Below are 21,329 nucleotides of genomic sequence, written 5' to 3'. Positions count from 1 at the left end.
CAGATGCAATTGTGTCATAATTGCCTCAATAAATATTCGGTGTACTTGTCGGAGACGATGCCTGCTGCTTTTGTGCATCTTATTGATTGGCATGTCCTAGTCCCTCATCAACCCCCTCTCTCAAACATTATTGTTGTTCTATTATTCGCTCTTAAAATGGATATTAATTAAAGGAACAAAACAACTCAGGAGGAGGAGTGAAGAAATCACTTTAAGGCTTACCGAATTATGAAAATGAATCTGTAGTTGAAGTTTTTCAGCAATAGGCAATAAGCACATGTAGCCTACGTGGAGACAGCACACAAAACACAGTTGACCTTGGCACACACAGCAATATGATATAGGCTAAAATCTACCTAAATAGTTTTATTATGGACAGATTCCCCTATGAATTATTGCCCCTATATTCAGTGGAAAAGCCAGAACTTCTTAGGCAATATAAATGCCTGAGATGGTTCTTCCTTCTTCTTAGCTCTCTCCAAAGGAAAATGTAGGGAACCTTGGACCCACGTTTTACTAAATAGTGCGCTCATTTTACTAAATTGTGTTCTCAATTTAGTAAATTGTGTTCTCAATTTAGTATATTGTGTGCACGTTTTACTAAATAAGTGAGCTCATTTTATCAACTTGTGTTCTCAATATACCGGTAGTGAATTGTGCGCAGATTTTTTGCAAAATGTGAGCACGATTTATTAAATTGTGAGCACAATTTACTAAAATGAGTCCACTAATTTACTACAACATGCACACGATTTAGTAAAATGAGCACACAGTACTAAATTGTGCACACAAATAGTAAAATGAGATCACAATTTAGTAAAATGAGTGCACAATTTACTAAAATGAGCACACATTCTATCGATACACAAAAATATCTTGCATTGACACCTCTTGGGCTCCTCCACACAATTTAGTAAATTAGTGCACAATTTACTAAAATGAGCGCACATTCTCTCCATACACAAATATATATTGTAATGACACCTCCTGGGCTCCGTAAAAAGAAACAAGCAGACAAACAAAAAAGATGTTCTCTCTTTATGACAATATTATGAAGGAAATCTAATTTGTACATGACCTGAGGATCAGCCAGCCCACTGTTAAACCATAAAACGCCTGATTTTGCCTGATAAACTGTTTACATCAACACAGTAGCCTAGTGATGCATCTCTCTCTCATACAGCCATTTTCTGGTGACTGCGCTATCAGCTTACGGCTACGCCAAATTATAGCCTTTTGCAGTGTGAACTTGCAATGGGCACGGAAAATAAAATCTGTTTTGTTCTGATCTGCGTACCCGTTTCCCCCAGTGATGTCAGCATCCTTAATAGGAGACACACAAAGACAAGGTTTCCATAGGGTTGTTGAATAGCAGAGCTTTTGCTGACATCATATGACACCTCAGGCTATCTCAGTGGCAAAAGCTGTCTAATAGGCAAGCACATATAGAATGTAATGTTCCAAAGTCTGATGCAATCAATCAGTAACCCAGCCAATGAACCAATTAATCTATCTATCTATCTATCTATCTATCTATCTATCTATCTATCTATCTATCTGTCTGTCTGTCTGTCTGTCTGTCTCTCATTTTACATGTGAAATACCACTGGTGTTGCCCAGCATGTGATCTGAAAGCTGGTGCCATAGATCATAGAGCAGACGCACACCCTAGGGAACCTGAGGATCAAATGCCACGTCTGGTGGAAGAGAGGAAGGGGCACTGTTCTCACCTACCAACCCAGCAGGCTGGGTCACAGAGACAACCCAGCATGAGTTAAAAAAAATAACCCAACAAAATGACCCAGCAACCTTAACCTAATTTGGGTTGAGAAAATAACCCTGCATTTTTTAGAGTGTATGGGGAACCTGAGGATCCAAATAAAGGAACAAACATTCAGTCGCGTTTCCAATACTGAGGCGTTGCACTCAATAGAGTTTTCTGCTTGAACACAGTGGTGTAGTCTACATGATGCGCAGGACTACGCAGTATACCCACTTAAAGCATCACTATCTCAGTATATCTTGAAATAGGCAAGGATACCTATTAACATTTGGGGTTGATCACAGTACCACTACAGATAACTACTGTAGCCTACATCACAGTATATCCACTACAGCTAAGTAGACTACATCACAGTATACCCACCGCTAAGTAGACTACATTACAGTATACCCACTACAGCTAAGTAGACTACATCACAGTATATCCACTACAGCTATGTAGACTCACAGTATATCCACTACAGCTAAGTAGACTACATCACAGTATATCCACTACAGCTAAGTCGACTACACCACTGCTTGAACACACTCTGCATCTCTAGTGTGGCACAGCATGTTATGCTGAGGACAGCAATTGTCCGTAGGCATGAATCCATTATGTAGGAAAAAGGTACAGCCTGACTTCTAAGGCCATTCATTTTCATTTTGTCATCACTATGTTGACTTGTAATTCCTTCTTCCTCTTTAGCAGTCTTTAAACATAGAAAGTTGTCCCCGTCCCCCATGGTTTTCATAGCCATCCTAGCCATCATGATCCACCATCATCATCATTCTATTTTCCAACATGCTCATCTCACTCATAATATCACAATCATCTTCAGCATCATTTCCACAATTATGACTTATCATCTCATATCATCCATCTAAATACTGACATGACAGCATTATTATCCGGCACAATGATCCTGTTATTTTAAACACAATATTAACTGACATTGAGTCCCCATAGGTTGTATATGTCACACCAGTCACACTCGTTGCACAGATATGGGTCTGCAGGGTTATTTCCTATGTCCTACTTCTGCAAAATGACCACACACTGCCCTGCCAAGTTTCAATAGATAATTCCATTCTGCAAAGGCTAACCTCTTTTTAACCATAAATAAATGGTCATCTGACTGAAACTGCGGTGTAGTCACTTGCTTGGAGATTCATGAAGTCAGCATCAATCAAACTGGAAGCGAAAACATTATCTACTAATTTGAGATGACTGAATTGCAGAAGCAAACTGTCAGATTTCAACAAGAGGATGTGTGTTGTGCACAGGCTCAGCAGTGGGCTATTCAAAATGATTATTTCCATTCTACAAAACCATGCTGAGCAGAGCTGAGAGGTTGTGTTTAATTCACTTCGTCCCCATTCTCCATAAAGGGAAATCATTGGCAACCCATGAAGGTAGGCTAGTCTGATTGGAATTATTTCCATCTCTGTGCTGAATGTAGGGAATTGTTTTTTGTCCTATAGGCCAATATCCATAATTACGCCTACATTACATTTGGCTGAGGCATTTTTAACCAAAGCGACTAACAACATGGTAAACAGTTTAAGTTTTAAAGCAACACCAAAGAGTTTTTTATACCTTAATATAATGTTTCCAAAATCGTTTCAGTGGTTCATCAACTTGTAACAGGGTGAACGGCACTTCTGCATTCGCTTCGCGGCCCTCTATCGGCTATAACCGCAGTATGTTCTACTACTACTAAGTTTGCCAGATCGGGTAGCGGATCTGTAGTTCGATGGAATGAGACATAGGAAACTACAAATTTGACTTGCATCTGATGTCGCAATACATCATACTTTCATTAAATCGTGCAACATACTCTGCCGTGTCTGTGGACATGTTATTTGCAAAGCCAGTGCTAAATAAACAAATAGCATGCGTGCGACAGAGGAAAAGTGCTTTAGTGTTGCTTTAAGCAATTATCTCAACAATTCTAGGACAATTTAAAAAAGGTAGAGTCAGTGTTGTAGTCAAGTCACTATGCCTCGAGTCCGAGTCCAGAATCGAGTCTCCAGTGTTCAAGTCCAAGTCAAGTCCAAGTCTTAAAAAAAAATCCAAGTCAAGTCCGAGTCGAGTCCACTACTCATCCGAGTCAAGTCTGAGTCGAGTCACTATTAAATGCAAATCTGACAACCTTCAGGGCATTCATGTCTCCAGGCATTTGGTGCCATTAAAGTTAATTGTAGGAACATGGCGTGATGTGTGATGTATGACATGAAGCAGTAACACTCCATTGCACTAATATTAATACTAAAAATAATTTAGATATCAAAATCCTATACAAAATAATATTCTAATGACATATTACAATTATAGTAGCCTGGGTGCCATTCCGAACTACAATTATAGCCTAATGACATTACAAAAAAAAAGTTGAGTCCTCGTCTCAATTTCCGAGTCTGCATGGTCTGAATGTACGAGTCCTAGTCCAAGTTCCAGTCATTCAGTGCTCAAGTCCAAGTCAAGTCACGAGTCTCTAAATTTAGCTCATGACTCGGACTCGAGTCCTGGACTCGAGTACTACAACACTGGGTAGAGTACAGTAAGAATAAGTGCATCAGTGAGTGCTGTTTTTAAACAGTTGAGTCAGTTCAAGACAGGTGGAAAGTGACTTTGACTTTGCTTTACCAACTCCAGCCATCCTATTTCTCCATCATATCTAAGCTGTTCAACTTCACACATTATCATTCCAGCCTTGCCATGCACGTCATTTCAGTATGGGTGTTTATGGACTTACATATCCAACTGAATAACAGGCCTAAAGAGCCATTCGCAATGGCCCAGGCTGAGTTAAGATTGAAATGTCAAAACCTTTGTTTGAATTGATTATCCTCTGTATCATGTTGTGTATGTCAGCTGTGCAAGGCATTGCAAGAGGGGTTTGGAGAATCATGAAAAGAAACAGGTGGCAGCTATCTTGAAGTATTTGAAGTATTTTCTGTGAAAAAAAAACCCCCTGCTATTCCTTATTACACACATCAAAGAATATTCTTCTGGATGGACCATTCAGTCCATAGCCTACTGTTCAATGTAGCCGAATGATCAACTCTGTCACCTTTGCTATAGGATTATGTCAACACTCAGTAGAACACAGTGTTCTGTTGACTGTGGAGTAGGCCTACTGAGCAAGTTACATAATTCGAACCAATCAGCGAAAGCGTCACATACGGTTCTTCCGCAATGTAGCCAACATGTGTGAATGAATGCTTGCGCTTTGCAGGAATGAAGCCCAGCGGATAAAAAGCGTATCCCGACTGTTTCGCTGTCTGTGTCCAGACAATTTAGAGGTATGTAGCAGAACTACGTTTCTCTTTAGCATTAATCGTTCGATAGTGTAGCTTCGTTCAAACAGTTTGTTGTGCGAGCTAGCTCGTATAGCTAGCTAGCTAAGCAGATAGCCCACTGCTATGTTTACAAACAGCAGAGGAGGAGGCAGGCAGGCAGGCAGCGTTATCTTTTTCTGATATTTCTAAGGTAGGCAATATGTAATGACAACAGCAGTGGCTGAACCGAACAAGCAATTGTTCATGCTCAAAACAGATCAATATTGACTTATTAAAAGTCTGTAAAGATAGACTACTCTTCGTTGTTGTGTTAAATTGCTTTGTTGAGGTTAGGACAAAGTCCAAACAATATTCTCGCAATGTAAAAGGAGAGTAGCCTAGTAAATTTGCCAACTAGCTAATTGCAAAAAACACTTAAAATGTATCTTAGTCTTCTGAGTAGGTGCCGTCTCTTGCGACCATCTGTAACTATTCTAGTATTGAGTGGTCAAGCGACCGACCCCTATAAGCTCTGACACGTGATGTGTTCTGTTCTTATGACTCTTGCGACAGAATTTGAACTGTGAAGTGCAACTAAAGGACACACAAAGAAGCTATGGCGGCGTCCAATAAGAAAGGGATGAATCTGCGAGAAGACCTCACTTGTGCCATATGCTGCGACCTCTTCAGAGACCCAGTGATGCTCGGTTGTATGCACCACTTCTGCAAGCGTTGCATCTCAACCTACTGGAAAAGTATCCGGGGGGGACCTGTTCCATGTCCACAGTGTCGCCAGGAGTTCCCCAGTCGACAGTTTCAAACCAACTATTTAGTGGCTGGCCTTGTGGATAAAGTACGGGCCAGCTCTAACGACGGTTACGTGAAGAATGTTGAGGTAATGTTGTTCCATCAAGTAACATTGTATGTAGGCTTACTATACATTCCCACACCATCGGCTGTGATTTTAGTGGCTCTATCATGGATTCCAGGATTAGGTTAATCTGTTACTTCATCTAATGTTGGCAGACTAACGGTTTTTTGGAAACACTGAGACAAAATGAAATGCCTTGTGAGATTTAAACCAGAATTAAACCTACACATCTACATTATGTAGTATTAGGACCTATGTTTGTGTTTTTATTTAGTCTGAATCAAAAAATACTGGCTCATAAAAGTCCTGTAGGAGGGAGGCAGTAAGAGAAGGACCTTTTGATATGCAGAAGTGAATCATGTTTTTCATGGTCATAGCCAAGAGTAGGCTACTCCACAACCACAATGCAACTGGACACATCTTTTCCCACTTCTGATTACTGCTGTAATAAAATCTTCCTTGACCGAATGATAAACCTCAATTCAGGGTAATTTGTCATAATGACGCTGATACGACGCAGTTGCGCTGATACGATTATTGATTGTCATCAAACTCAAAAACTCCAGCAGTCATTCACATCTGCAACATCATGTAAAGTATAGTTTTGAGTGTTTTGCAGTGTCAGCACAAACATGGATCGCAAGGCTCATCCAGACTTTAATACTTTGTTAACTTGTAAAGTTGTAATGTTTAGAAGTAAGGTAAGCTCTGTCTAATGGGAGTGGCTGTTGGGGCCAGTTCAAATCATTGGCATAGGCATCACACTACTGGCTCTACTGAAAAGCTGGACCTAAAGAGTCAGGGGAAATCTCTTGGCATGACAAATTATACTGAACCTTAGTTCAGATAGATTTTATAGTCTGTCTTGACAGCTTTACTAATCAGAATAAAACATCAGCCTTCAACTATGCATTACAAGCAAAATCCTGCCTGGAGCAAGTTAATTTATTAACTTCAAATAAAGATTGTGTTGACTAAGGCTTAAAATATCTGGAAAACAAAACACCAACCATTCTAATTTATTTCAGTTTATTTTAGGGTGTTAAAAACAGGCTCTGTATCTGAAATTTCACATATGTTTGGCAGGGATATCCAAGAATATGTTTTATTTTTTCTTATGTAGTAGTATTATTAGACAATAAATGACATTGTTCTTTTCCAGAAACAACTGAAAGAGACTCTTGATTCCCACCGCTCAAAAAGGGAGGAGTACATCAACATGATCCGCAAAGACAAAGAGCAGGTTGACACGCTAAAGGTTGGTGTGTGTGTGTGTGTGTGTGTGTGTGTGTGTGTGTGTGTGTGTGTTTGTATGTGTGTATGTCTGTGTGTGCTCAAAACAGGAGTGTAATATATCCCCGGTGTTCAGCCATCATTGTTCCTATAGGATTTGGGCAAATGTCAGCCAAATTAAATAAAATTCTATTATATTTGTGTAATGCCTTACTCCAATGACCTTGTCATAGAGACACTTTCCAGAGATCCAGAACCCCCTAGAAGAAGAATCCTAAATGTAAGGATTGTGGTTTGGCCACCTATGATGCTAACTAACCCCATGTTATTCTTACGCTAATTTGTGCCTAAGGAGTCATTCAGAGGTCTGTGCAAAGACTTGTGCAAGCTAAACATGGACAGATGATCCATCTTACTGTGGCTAAATCTATGCCATTTTTATACACCATGGAGGGAAATGGTCTGTGGCAAGATTCATTGTAACCACAGCAGGCAAGCAGGCAGGTCTATATGTCCAACTTGTAAGTGTTTTAATGATGTAAATATCTCCAGTACTTCTGCACAGAATACAGATATGCTTTTTATATTCTTTGCATTTTCCAAGTTTTTTTTTCCTTTGATGCATGGAAAAGGACCTTACAGAGGGACTAGAATGAGATACTTGGAAATGATGTTGCAGAAGCATTTGAGCAGTCATGAATCTTTCAAAATGAACTCCATCCATTTTGAAACATTTCAGAATAATTCATTCTTTAAAATGTATTTTTAGTCAATGTTGACCAGAGCTGGTTTCTCTTACAGTAGCAGAGGTCGGATCTTGATTATAACTGTAAGCTTTGTAGGAAGGTGTAAATTGTATACATAGCCTATACAGTTGTATACATATATCATCACCTACTGATATCTATATTGTTTAAAATAGCCATTGTCATGTATTCTTCACTTGTATATTATGTGAAAAGATAGATCTAGAATATGTGAGAGTAGAGTACTAGCAGAGAAAGACTCAGCACCCCTGTTTATTCTTCTGTCTGGTAGGCAACCAGTGATGAAGAGGTTTGCATTTGTCAAACCTACACTAAGTGTCTGGAAGGCAACTCAGCGGTTGGAGGTCACCATACTTGAGCTGGTACTGAGCCATAATAAACAAACAAACAAAAACAAAAAACACACAATGTGTATGCTGCTGATGCTTTCTTCACTGGAAGTTGAACAGAAATCGATGTATGAGGCCTGGTAATAGCACATGTTTTATCTCCTATGAAAGAGCAGAAAAGTGCTAGTCTGGCATGATTACAAAGATATTACGTGGATAAACAGATCTGGCAAATGGCTGTAGGGCACACCAGGCAGACCAGTGATTTTCATGTATAAACCACCATTTCAGAATAATGGTCCATTTATGGTTGTGTACAAATACAATGCACTACCCTTTTGCTGAAAGGAAGAAAATAAATAGTGTAGGTGTAGCCCTTTGAAGTGAGGGCAGAAAATAAAATCTAACACATTGACGTCAGACTGTAGCTTCGACAAAAAAGCACAGCATGTTATAGCTGGCAGACAAAGCCCTACCACAGGAAAATCCTTGTCTGTGCGACATTTCCCTGATTGCACCGGGGTGAGAGTCAGCACGGAGTAGAGTGCTGTGTAGTCTGGCAGGTGAGTAGGTTTGCATCATAGCAAGCTAGACATTGTTAACCTGTCAGCCGTCCAGGAGTTGAGCAAACACGAGTGTGAGTGTGCCACTGTCTCGCATCCCATCCGACAATTTTCAAAAGCCCAGTCACTGTTTTTTGTTTTGTTTTTCGTCTCGCTGATGTGGGGGAAAAAATGTCCGATTGTGTCGCTTAGATGTGCAGAACCTTTCAGATGTGCTCAGATCTTCCTGTCTCTCTTCCTCCCTGCCACAACCCCCCATTACACACACACACACACACACACACACACACACACACCATCCCTGACAGAAAGTGGGCTCTGAGCTTCAGGAGCGCATCCAGGCCGACTTCCAGGCTCTGCACGGCTTCCTGCTGGAGGAGGAGGCCTCCCTGCTGGAGCAGCTGCGCCGCGAGCAGGAGGAGTGGGAGCAGGCGCTGCAGCGCCACCTGGAGGCGGTCAAGGGAGCCCTCAGGGACGCAGAGCAGACCGTGGGCGCCCTGCAGCAGGCCATGGACACCCGAGACCACAGCGTACTTGTAGAGGTGATGCCTCCTCGAGCTCCCGTTTGACTGCGGCTACTCTTCATTGTTTCATACTTATTTTTTTTGGGGGGGGGGGCTTTTGTCTTTGCCTTTATGTAGATGGGACAGTTTAAAATGACAAAAGGCGAGTGTGTAAGAGAGATGGGGTGGGATCGGGAAGTGACTGTGAGTCCCTGTGGGCACAATTGTGGTGCGGGTGCTGCCACTTGCGTCATAGCTCCACCCTTGTTTGTCTTTTGTTTTTTTCTTCTTTTTTTTTAGATGAGATGTGGACAGCTAGCTGATGTGATGTTGGCACGTGCTGAAATATGATCTGCTGAAATGCCCTTATGAGGCAATACATCTTTATTTAGTCGTGTGCCGATGAAATAGCTCATGGCGAATGCATGTTACATTACATTACATTACATTACATTTGGCTGACGCTTTTTAACCAAAGCGACTAACAACATGGTAAACAGTAAGTTTTTAGAACAATTCTCACAATTTTAGGACAGTTTAAAAAAAAAAACATTAGAGTACAGTAAGAATAAGTGCGTCGGTGAGTGCTGTTTTTAACAGTTACTTGTCAGTTTAAAACGGCTGGTGAGTGCTAGGATCAGTAAGACTTGTTGTAAGTGTTGCTATGAGAGTAGATGTTCTCTAAAGAGCTGGGTCTTCAGGAGTTTTTTGAAAGTGGAAAAGGATGTCCCTGCCCTTGTAGGAACTGGCAGTGTGTTCCACCAACGAGGAACAACAGATGAGAAAAGTTTGATTGGCTTTGAGCTGCACGCGGTAGAGCTAGGCGCCGATTAGATCAGAGGAGCGCGAGCGGTCTGGAGGTAGTGTAAGTCTGTATGAGGGCATTCAAGTAGGTGGGAGCAGAACCGAGACTACTTTGTAGGCAAGCGTTAGAGACTTGAATTTGATGCGGGCCGCCATAGGTAGCCAGTGTAGCTGGATGAGCAGCGGGTAACATGTGCCCTTTTGGGTTGGTTGTAGACCAGGCCGCCACCCGCGTTCTGGATCATCTGAAGTGGTTTCACCGCGCAGGCTGGGAGACCTGTCAGGAGGGCATTGCAGTAGTCGAAGTCGTGAGATGACTATTGCCTGAACCAGAAGTTGGGTAGCATCTTGAGTCAAGTAAGTCCTGATTTTCCGTGATGTTGTAGAGTGCAAAACGGCATGCCCGGCGACTGAGGCAACACGATCCGAGAAGTTTAGTTGGTTGTCAAGAACAACTCCTAGATTTCTTGCAGTCCTGGTCGGTGAAACAGACAGGGGAGTCAAATTTGATGTTGATGTCGTGGGTGTATGGTAGGTTTAGCTGGGATGACCAGCAGTTCAGTCTTTGAGAGGTTCAGCTGGAGGTGGTGTGCCTTCATCCATGTAGCTATGTCTGAAAGGCAATCCGAGATCCGTGCTGAAACCAGGGGTGGATCAGGTGGAAAGGACAGATAGAGCTGTGTGTCGTCTGCATAGCAGTGGTATGAGAAGCCGTGCGAACGGATAATGTTAAACAAATGGGGCTCAGTGGAATGCAAAAAAGAGGTTTTCAGCTCCATAGATCCATACTGTAGTGTTGGTTCTACAGCACAAGCAAGGGACATGGAGGCTGATTTGCTGAATGGCTCAAAATGAGCTTTAGACCTATTAGCATGACTTATGTTTGGACAAGGTGTTTGCTGAGGCCCAGTCTCAGGTAATAACATTATTTAGAATGTGCTATATTGCCCTGCCGCAAGATTAATAATTCTACGAACGTCGGGCCGGGGACAAAAGAAAAAGAGTGAAAAGTTAATCGGTCAGCATGTCTACATCCATGTTCTTTTTCTAGCCGTCTGCGCCAGTAATTCTGTCTTGTGGTGTTATCATATTAGATGTCATATTAGATGTCAGCCGCTCCGGTATTCTCATTAGCACAAGAGCATGTTCTGTCAATGATGAGCCCGCTAGGTAGCGGAGGAACTGAGTCTTATTTGAATATCAAAGAATTACAGAGGGTCTGAGCTCATCTCTTTTACACACACACACACACACACACACACACACACACACACACACACACACACACACACACACACACACTTACACATACACTCAGTCTTTTCAGTCACAGCTCGATCAAATGGACTGAGCTCTTTCAACCAAGGTTCACATGGTAGTAGATCATTATGGCATGTATGAATTCAACTCTTCATGTCAGTAACACCCTTCTCTCCCTGTCTCCTTTTTTTTCCCCTGCCTGTCCAATTCCAGCTCCCAGATTTGAATAGCAGGTGAGTGTCTGAAAGTCTGATACTGTAATCTCGCATTGGTACCACAAACACCTCAGAAGAGCAATAGTGTCACGCTGGCAAATTTGCTGAATTGAATTCGCTTCCTAATGTGTGTGTGTGTGTGTGTGTGTGTGTGTTTGTGTGGCTGGCTGTGTGTGTGTGTGTGTGTGTGTGTGTGTGGCAGGGTCAGGGGGTGGTGGAAAGAAGGTCGTCACTGTGCCAGTTGTTTAATGAAAACCGGTGCTGCACCGACCACATTGCCAGAACCTTATGACTGTATTCACATGCCTGGCCTATCAATCATCGAGACATGTCTCTCCGCTATCTGCACTGAATACCAAAGCCCATATAGCTTTCAGCAGTGGAGCAAAACATCATCCACACGCTGACTGGGCTGAGGAATAAACCACCCCCTGTTGAAGAGATGTATTTTTTTCTTCAGCTTCAGATAGTTTTTTTTTTTTTTTTGAACACACACAAACTTCAGAGATGTGTCTTTGCCTTGACATGAGTCAGAATGTTTTTTTTTGCGATTTCGAGGCAGGGCTTTAGTTTACAATCGCTTTCATCTCAAATTGACAGAAACAATTAAAGGGTATTTTCTGTCTTCACTCCAGATCATCTGCACAAGTCACTAAAGGGCCAGATTTCGACAGTAATGTTTTCAGCAGCAAATATGCGGCTCCGATACAGTACACCACCTGGAGGAAGATGTTCCAGGTCCTGAAGCCAGGTAACTGCCCTCGCTTTGCAAATGCATACGCACTCTCTTTTTGTCAGTGGGTGAAAGCAATGAAAAATGCACACATCACTTTTCAGTATATATATCTACAGACATCTGTAAGGCATCTTTTCTCCTCAGCGGGAGTTTCAACGAGCCACAGAGTTATTAGAGGGCACCTGTTTTTCATGACGAACAGAGGAATGCATATATTAAAGAATTATTTGACAGAACCCCCTCCCCACACACACACACACACACACACACACACACACACACAAACCCACTGCCATACATACAGACACGACATTCACATATTAATCAGTGACTGTCTCTCAACACCCCATATCTCTCTCTCTCTCTCTCTCTCTCTCTCTCTCTCTGCCCCATGTCCCCCCCAGGCCCGGCCCCGGTGACCTTTGACGAGGACACAGCCCACCCCAGCCTCCTCCTGTCGCGGGACAAGACCTCCGTGGTGGAGCTGGAGGAGATTCAGCCGTACCCGCTCCACCCAAAGCGCTTTGTCCAGTGCGTCAACGTGCTGGGCGCCCAAGGCTTCTCGTCGGGTCGCCACTACTGGGAGGTGGCAGTGGGCACCAAGCCCAAGTGGGACCTGGGAGTGGCGCTGGAGAGCGTCGACCGGCGGGCGCGGGTCAAGCTGTGCCCGGAGAACGGCTACTGGACACTGCGGCTGCGCGGCGGCAACCAGTACTCGGCCGGCACGCAGCCGTGGACGCCGCTGCGGCTGGTGGATCGGCCCCGGCGCGTCGGCGTGCTCCTGGACTGCGACGAGCGGCGAGTGGCCTTCTATGACGCTGCCGACATGACCTTGCTGCACGCATTCGGCGATGGGCCCCGGGGGAAGGCACTGGCGTTCGTGAGCACGTGCGTGACCGAGCCGGGCCAGCGGCCTCAGCCCATGCGCTTCGTCCATCTCCCCGTGGAGTTCCTGTGAGGAGTGTCCGTAGCATGCCTTCAGAGGGGAAGCATTTCAGCCCTTTGGACTATACTGTTCCTATTACTGTATACAATTCCTATACTGTAAAAGTATTAATACTGTAGTTTCTGCATTGAATTAAGTTGGAGTGGATCATGGTCTGGTGCCTTGGATGTCATGTGAGAGAAAGAGCATGTTTGGAGAATCTGTTTGTGTGTGTGTGTGTGTGTGTGTGTGTGTGTGTGTGTGTGTGTGTGTGTGTGTGTGTGTGTGTGTGTGTGTGTGTGTGTGTGTGTGTGGGGAATGGGGAAGTGTCGTTGGTGCCAAAGCATTTGCGTTGACAATGTCTCATTGCAACACATCAAAGATTTATTGTTGTGTGAGTTTTTTTTTTTTTCTTTCTGTTCTCTGTTCATATCTGTCATATGCAGTCTGATTGGTATGCTGTATTGACATGGCTATTGAGCACTTCTGAATTCAACAAATCACTTTATTTAGCATGAAGTCACAGGATAGAAATGGATTGATGCCAAGTGTTCACTTCTGATGAGCTGTACAAGTTGTGATTAATACACTAGCACAGATTTGTATTTTTTTTTTGTCTAACTAGTAGTGCCTCTTTTCATTTAGTTTGAAACCAACACTTCCAATAAAGCCAAATCAGTTCACATTCAGGATTTGGCTAGCGCTGTTTGTTTTTGTGTATCTGTATGCGCTTTGGGTTTTGCTTTGAGGGTTGGAGGTGTTTGTGGGTCACTGCACTGTATCAGGTCCCAGCAAAATTGCAGGAAATTGTCCAGTGTTTACTCCCGTGCTCAGCTTTCCACTACAGCCACCAGCTCTGCGCCAGGCTGCATATCGGTGGCCCAGACAACCGCCGCATTGCCCATCGCCGATGCCAAACGTGCTGAAGCACATTACAGGGCACACGCTCCATACTATCACATCCTCCAGACAGACATTCACTTATAAAACACCCACTATGGTGATGAGAGAAACTTGCCCGTTGATTCTGTTACTTTAGTGGCATGCACTGGTTAGAAGAGGGGGGGCAGGCAAATTGCAGAGGATTAAGGGATGTTGATGTGTGTGTGGGTGTCTGTGTGGGGGGTGTTGTTGGGGAAGGGGGGGCACCTGGAGAGGATTCCCAGATCCAGAGGCTGTGAGGATGAGACTCCTGTTATCTATAAAAACAGACAAGTGCACCAACATCCTCCTTCCTCCCACTTCCCCGCACAGGGGTCAGGCAAACAGAGGGACAGCGCCGGTGCCCCCGACCCCTTTTTACTGTCCTCCTGGGGACCCTGGCGGACAGGATGTGGTTTGGCCGCTGGAACAGGAACCAGCGCCGTATGTCCTCCCCAGGGTTAGATTTTAACGAATAAAATAAGAAAAGAAAAAAAACCACGTTAAAATGTTTTAAAACAACACTGTGGAGGAAAGCCATTATTTAAATCAGCAGTATTACACATTCCACACGCCCGCCCGTTCGCCCGCGCCCCGACCTATTACCATTCCGACTGCGAAACACGACACGGAACATGACTGTGTCCGTGGCAACGAAAATAATGGAGCGAAACATGAAATGTCCTGTTTATTTATTTCCCCCATGTTTTCCTTTCATTATTCCACCGTGCTCCCCGGCATCTCCACGCTGGGACCCAAGCACATTTGCCAGCCAGTCTAGCCTGCGGTAAGCGGATCCACGGCGTGGACGGTAACACCAAACGCCTCGCTTGGCTCGGCGGGGGGTAACGGCGGCGGCCCTTTGGCAGGCCTCGAGGCGGGCAGGCGACCTGTGACACACATCCTTCCGATGAGAGTGTGCGCGCGGGCTGACGACGGCCACAGAGCAGGAAGGGGCCGATGGAGCCACGCGGCGCTTCAAGGACTGGACCTTGAGCTCAGTCCCCTGAGGCGAGACCTCTGGGAAATGGGGCCAGTTTAGAGGGCCAGTAGTGTGCACATGCTTGCTGTTATTACTACCATTAATAATAATATTATTGCATGTTATTAACAAATCATTGCAATAGGCCATTCATTGTTATTATTGTATTATTGTATATTTGATGTTAGTTGTGGTCATGGTGGCACTGCAATGATGGTATACATTTAAAATGTGTTAGTAAAAATGATGACTACAATACTTGGTCTTTTATATAACATAATATGTATCATAGACAATAAATGCAGTGGGTGACTCCTTACTCCTCCGCTGTTCAACAAGAGGGGAAGTTTCTTTTTGCTCAGCGTTCCTTGTTTTTGTTTTCAGTAGCAGCAGGCATTTTTAATTGTATCCAGTTAAAGGCATCAATGGCTTGTTTGGGGTGAGAGGGCTCCAGACCCAAGGTGAGGACAAACAAGCACGGCCTAACATAATATTGAAACATGCACTTTCACTTGTTATTCTTCACAGTTATGACGAACCAGACTGTGTTCCTTCTCCAGCCTTTTATCCAGCTCACTGGGAGCCTGAGGAAGCGCTATGGAGGATGTTGCACAGCTTGGTTTGAACACAAAGTACAAGACACTCCCCTCTCTCTGCAAGGTTCCAAGACAAGATCCCCTCGTTGTTGTTGATTGCAACAGGACCATTTTAGTGCAAATGTCTTTTTTGAACCTCACAAACTAGAGATAATATGACAGAGAAGACTATCAACATTTAAGAGGTGATATTTCATTAGTAGCCTGTAACCACAGACTAAAATAGTGTCCTCTGCCCACAAAAATACATCAGCTGTTTTGTATTTTTGATTATCTCACACACACACACTCTCACACCACACACAAAGAGCTTAGTTCAGGTTATTTTGTGGATCTGCACATGTATGTCCTTACAGAATTATGTTTCAGGCTGGTTTTGTTTCCTTAAACGTAAATTGGAAACGACGGGCTTTTCACCAAGGCCATACAGAGATGCGCACGCACATGTTTCTTATTCGCAGTTTTAAGAAGTCAGAGAGAAATTTCTGGGCATCTGTGTAGGGAGATTGTTGAAAGTTTAGACAAGAGGAGAAAAATCTGTCAAATTTGTTTTGTTAGATGTGCACTTAAAGCCACTTGAACAGGCCAAAAGAAAGAAAAAGAAAATATTTTACTGAATCTTTAAATGATAGCCTAAATACCCCAAACGCTGGAAGGTGCATGCTTGGCGAACAAGAATTCAGAAAAGTTGAACAATGTGTCAGATTGTTAACACTTAACATATTTATTTGGCAGTTGTAGCCTATGCACGTGAAATCGTTTACGTCTAGATTGAGATGTCCGATGAAAATTCATCCATTGATCTGACAGTTCCCGCAGAGTGAGAAAGGATTTTTTTTTCTGTCGATAAAGAACTTTTTGGATATTGCTAGCAACTTCACAGTGCATCTGTAGGCAAGGGGTGGATGCGCTTTCCAGTCACGAGCGAGGGAAAAGGAAATCATTGTGGATCCATTCCGATCCTCATGAATCCTCGCCGCAGGAAAAGCGCACTTCTTTTAGCGTGACAATTCACACATACTCCATTGCCAGACTGATCTGAGTGAGTGAGTGAGTGTGTGTGAGAGAGAGGGAGAGCGAGATAGAAGCGCTTCAGTGAAGCTCACCTGGTTGTCCATGCACGGAGTTACTTACTTTCCCCCTTTCCACTTTCCCGCTCTTTACTGCGTTTTTGACACCATCAAAACACTGAGTTTGTTTCAAGAAATCTAATCATTCGAGGACTGGGAAATCTGGAAATGAAGAGAGACTTTACAATTTTCTGTCGGATTTGGATTGGGATCGCTTATGCCTCAGGTAAGAGTGAAAGTTTACTGTTTGAAGCAAAAGTTTGCGAGACAGTCCTGCGTGGGACTGGAACGTTCCCCAAATCATGCTATCAAAACGCAACATAGTTTTAATGTTATTCTGGAGTTTGACAGATCCATACACTTTATGTTAGCATGTTGCAACTAGGCTACAAATAAATAAACCTTTCTATAATGTTGAGGAAGGCCTGTAACTAATTGAGAGAAAGTTATCATTGTGTTAACTGCTACGTTCGACAAGATTATGTTGAAATATAGCCTGTATGATTGATTTTTCAGGAGCTAAAACTTGACCTGGTGGTCCTGTAATGGATCTGTTGTTCAGATCTGTTTTCACATTGTGGTTGGTAGTGCAAAGTAGTTTTTTCATGAGTGCATCCATTTCAGCATTCTGTTTTGCTCAACTTGGATGGTAAACTTTGTAGCCTATACTCACTTGGCAGCAGGGGAGGTCTGTGCTCTATGCATTCAGATTCACTCTCTTATTACATTTTCTGAATCATTGACTCTAGCCCGTTATTTCATTTTACTAGAGTGTTAATGTGTTTATACCCCTTTTTTGCATGGAGCTTAGTGTGGCACTTTGAGAAGTGAAAAATGAGATTACTCTGGCGCCAGCCACAGAGTGATGGTGCAGGACCAGATGAATTAGTCACACTCACTTCAGCTGTTTGTCTTGTTTCTTTGAACAGCACTAGAGGGAGCCTTAATGTGAACCTCAGTGCCCCCAATCAATAATACATAATCCAGATAACTTCAGTCCCTTCCCTAGGAGAATGTTCATACCTAGCCACCTACTTGACTGGTGAGGTTTGTTTCTGGGAAAAGGCCAGCCAACTCTTGGCCGCTCATGACCGCTCATGCTCATGACTGTTGGGTCGTCCTGCTTTAGTCGATAATGTAAAGTGTGAGTGTCAGAACCTGATGCCCACATAGATTGAAGATTTTCATCCAATCAGCACATTTGGACAGCAAACACCGGGCCTGAATCTGAGCAAGATAGACTGGCGCATTCAGAACACTGGCACATCGGTCCATGGTGTAACCTGCCAATGCAGTGTTTTGGTCTACTTGTAATTGCACATTTTATTTTATGCCTTTTACTGTCACCACTAAGGCATTTATGGCACCGAACAATACTTGAATGTGTGCACAGCTGTGTGGTAGCTGCGAGGTCTCTAGGTATTAAACGCTCCCCTGGCACAAGTATCTTTTCGCCTGTCCATTGCCATCTCCAGAACTAACATTTCTTCTCCTGGCAGCAGGAGTCATCATCTATTGTCCTGGATTCCATCACTGGAAAACATTTTTGTAACAGGAGTCTAGTTTTGAAGATCACAGAGATCACTGGGGAATTTTTTCCCACCCTTGAAAAGTCCACTCCACTGTGGCTGAAATCGGACTCGCAGCTGGGGGTCAGTGAGATGTTCATAGCCAGTTGAAATCAAGATTGGCCGGGGTGAAGCCAACAAAAGCGTGAAACGCCCCCTTGGTGGATTTTAGACGTTGTGCTCTGCTCCTGGGTGACCGGTGAGGTCTGTGAGCTGGACCCTCCCCGAGTATCTGGTTCAGTCTCAGCAGAGGCCCAAAGGAACAGACATTAATTTTGCTTTACACTTGGGATTTGGCCGCAGAACAACTGCTGGGCCTGGCGCATGGAGAGATGGAGAAGAAAAAAAAATGACAGAAAGATAGAGCGTGACTCTCAGTCATTGCAGGTGTCAGTGTGTGAGGCTCGGAGAGGCTTGGAGAAGGAATCAAGGCTCAAGGCTTGCTCAGGCGTAGGCGTTACTAGGGGGAGAGCATAACACCGATCGAGAGGACTCCCTACAGGGGAATGGTCTCTCTCAACACATGCCATCCTCCGCCGTAAGACACGGAGCACATGTGTCCAAGCGAGACGTCTCAAACTAATGCAAACCAGACGCTGCTCAAAATGACCTCATATTTTGCATCCATGTCTGCACCCCCCCCCCACACACACACACCCTCTCACCCCACCCCATAATGTAACGTAACGACAGACATTTAGGAGGAGCAGCCCATCCAGCAGCTGATGTCTCTGTGGGTATGACACGACTCGCTTCAGCAGTCGGAGAAAAGCACTTTTGAAAAACGGCTGGTGTTCTGGACTCTCTTTGATTCAGCTCTAGGCAGCTGCCTTTTGTGCGCGCGGCAGAAAGTGATTTTCAGAAATGCGATGTGATTAGCATCTGGAAGCAGCCACTGCTGGGATCCCTAGCAGTCTTGGGTTTGAGAAACGATGTGCACTTCACTGTAAAATGTAAGGCAAACACAATGTGACAGCGAGCCGACACGCAGCAGTGTTCGTGAGTCAGACGCTCATTTGAAAAGAAATGAAATATGGCTGTCTTAATGTGAGCTGGGGTGGGAGTGTGTGTGTGTGTGGGGGTGTGTTTCGCTGTTTCTCCCTGGATAGAAACTCCTCTCGCACAGGGCGAAGGGGTAGTTCATCTTCTAGTCTCCACAGCCATTTAGTTTGCTGTCCTCCTGAAGGACACCTGCTGATCTGGTTGCTGTGTTCCTGTGGAGCTGCTGAGCCGCCATCTGGAGAGCATCCACCTCAGAGACAGCCTCTCCGCATCCTGAGGTGTGACAGCCATTAGTGTACTTTAGGGAATGCAGACCACAGTAAGAGAGACAAAGAGAGACAGAGAGAGAGAGAGAATGGGAGAGAGAGAATAAAACAAGATTTTGTTTACAGGGAGAGAAAAAGAGAGAGTGGGTGAAGAGACAAAGAGAGAGAGAATGAGAGAGAGAGGGGATGACAGAGTGAAAGAGGAATTATAGATGAGCTTGAAAGAGAAAGAAAAAGAGAGAGTGAAAATGAGAGAAAGAGAGAGAGATCTCCAGACTGGAGCGAGCATAATGACATAATGCATGTTCAATTTAATAATGCTCTGAGTGAGAGAAGAGTGGAAATTCACCACCACCCCCTCTCCACTCCATACCCCTCTCCCTCTGCTGCATCAGCCGAGGGTGATCCAATCGCTCAACTCTAACCCCGCCGGAAATATTAGCTGGATAAGTGGCCACCTAGCCTACGGCGATGAGCCTAATTTGGAATCTAGGGGACAGGGGCTGTCGAGAGCTCTCTGGCTGGTACCTACCTCTCATCATGATCTCTGTTGTCACCTCTATAAAGCTGGAGGGGGGGAAAACGAAAATGGAGAGAGAAAAAAACTAAATTTGAGGGAGGAAAAAAAAAACAGCAGCTCTCTGATGGTTTTGCCTGGAATCCAGGTACTCTATTCTCCCAATAGATCAAACGGATGGCGAACATCTGGCTTGGTATAGAATGTGACCCAGGAGTTATCAAAACATGTAAAAACACAAGCAAAACGTGGAATGAAACAGCAATGCGCAGAAACGTAGCGTGAAATCGGGGCTCAGCTTTTTCGACAGTTGAAGCAGATGCTCCAGCTCTGTCCATCAAACCCCCCTGAATTTCCCACCGACATGCCTGTCCAGGTTCTGACCGACTGACTCCACAGATTGCTTTTTACTGGCCCCCTCTGCAGCCTTCACTCTCATCCTTCAAGTCTTGAGAGATCTATCAGGACAGATGTTCTTTAGCCTCGGGAGCAGATGCAGCAGACAGGACGCAAACATCCGCGACACGCACAGACGTATGGCTCAGCTTCATGAAAGACATATTGGTGTCCTGGCCGGTCTGCGTATGTCTCTCTCTCTCTCTCTCTCTCTCTCTCTATGCATCATGGGAAGCATGCTCTGCTGTGGGGGCCAGTGCGTTGCGTTCTGTGTCAGAATGCCGCAAGAGCCGCGAGGGGGGGTGGTGAGTGTTGGGTTTCGCTGGTCAGTGATAGTGTGTGCCCCTTGTCATCGGAGGTCAGCAAGGGTTCATGGGAAAGAGAGAGTTGGCAAGGCCTGAGGAAATTGCCAGTTATAGTCCCCCCCGCCCACTACTCCCTCTTCCCCACCTCCAACACCGTCTTCATTACCATCCCCTCTCCTCCACCCCCCCCCCAAACCTCTCCCATACATACAACCTCCTCTTTGGTCGAAGCTATTGTGTATGTACAGAACACAGAGCTATTGTGTTCTGTATGGCACATCAACTCTATGTCCGCCTGCTTATCACAGCTCGGTTCCCTTTCCTTATCTCCAATATTAGATAATGACTTAGGAAGTGATCACGACCATAGCGACACAATACCCCCCATACACACATCGTCAGTTGGGAGTCTGATTATATTTGTGGCGGGTTTCGTGCAGAGAGAAATAAATAA

The 21,329-nt window shown here is 44.3% G+C and overlaps 2 protein-coding genes across 3 annotated transcripts in view; both read left to right on the top strand.

Moving 5' to 3' along the window:
* The first annotated feature begins 4,928 nt into the window (after nt 1–4,928).
* On the top strand, nt 4,929–13,941 carry trim105 (tripartite motif containing 105). Of its 2 annotated transcripts, none has more exons than XM_048231932.1 (7): nt 4,929–5,070; nt 5,620–5,941; nt 7,080–7,175; nt 9,118–9,351; nt 11,590–11,609; nt 12,227–12,342; nt 12,732–13,941. In XM_048231932.1, the coding sequence occupies exons 2-7, from the start codon at nt 5,663–5,665 to the stop codon at nt 13,283–13,285; spliced, it is 1,299 nt and encodes a 432-aa protein (XP_048087889.1). In that variant the 5' UTR covers nt 4,929–5,070; nt 5,620–5,662; the 3' UTR covers nt 13,286–13,941. The 2 variants fall into 2 exon arrangements, with proteins under 2 accessions (XP_048087889.1, XP_048087890.1); XM_048231933.1 differs by lacking the exon at nt 4,929–5,070 and adding an exon at nt 5,179–5,257.
* Nucleotides 13,942–16,798: 2,857 nt separating this feature from the next.
* flt4 (fms related receptor tyrosine kinase 4) overlaps nt 16,799–21,329 on the top strand; it is a 57,379-nt gene continuing 52,848 nt past the window's right edge. Inside the window, exon 1 of the mRNA XM_048232214.1 lies at nt 16,799–17,047. Within this exon, the coding sequence (XP_048088171.1) occupies nt 16,990–17,047 (58 nt within the window). The 5' untranslated portion in view covers nt 16,799–16,989. The remainder of the gene's footprint in view (nt 17,048–21,329) is intronic.

This window comes from Alosa alosa, chromosome 21 (assembly GCF_017589495.1).
Source record: "Alosa alosa isolate M-15738 ecotype Scorff River chromosome 21, AALO_Geno_1.1, whole genome shotgun sequence".
Classification (NCBI taxonomy): domain Eukaryota; kingdom Metazoa; phylum Chordata; class Actinopteri; order Clupeiformes; family Clupeidae; genus Alosa; species Alosa alosa.
Note: the sequence above shows the minus strand (reverse complement) of the source record. Positions and strands in the feature narration are given on the sequence as shown.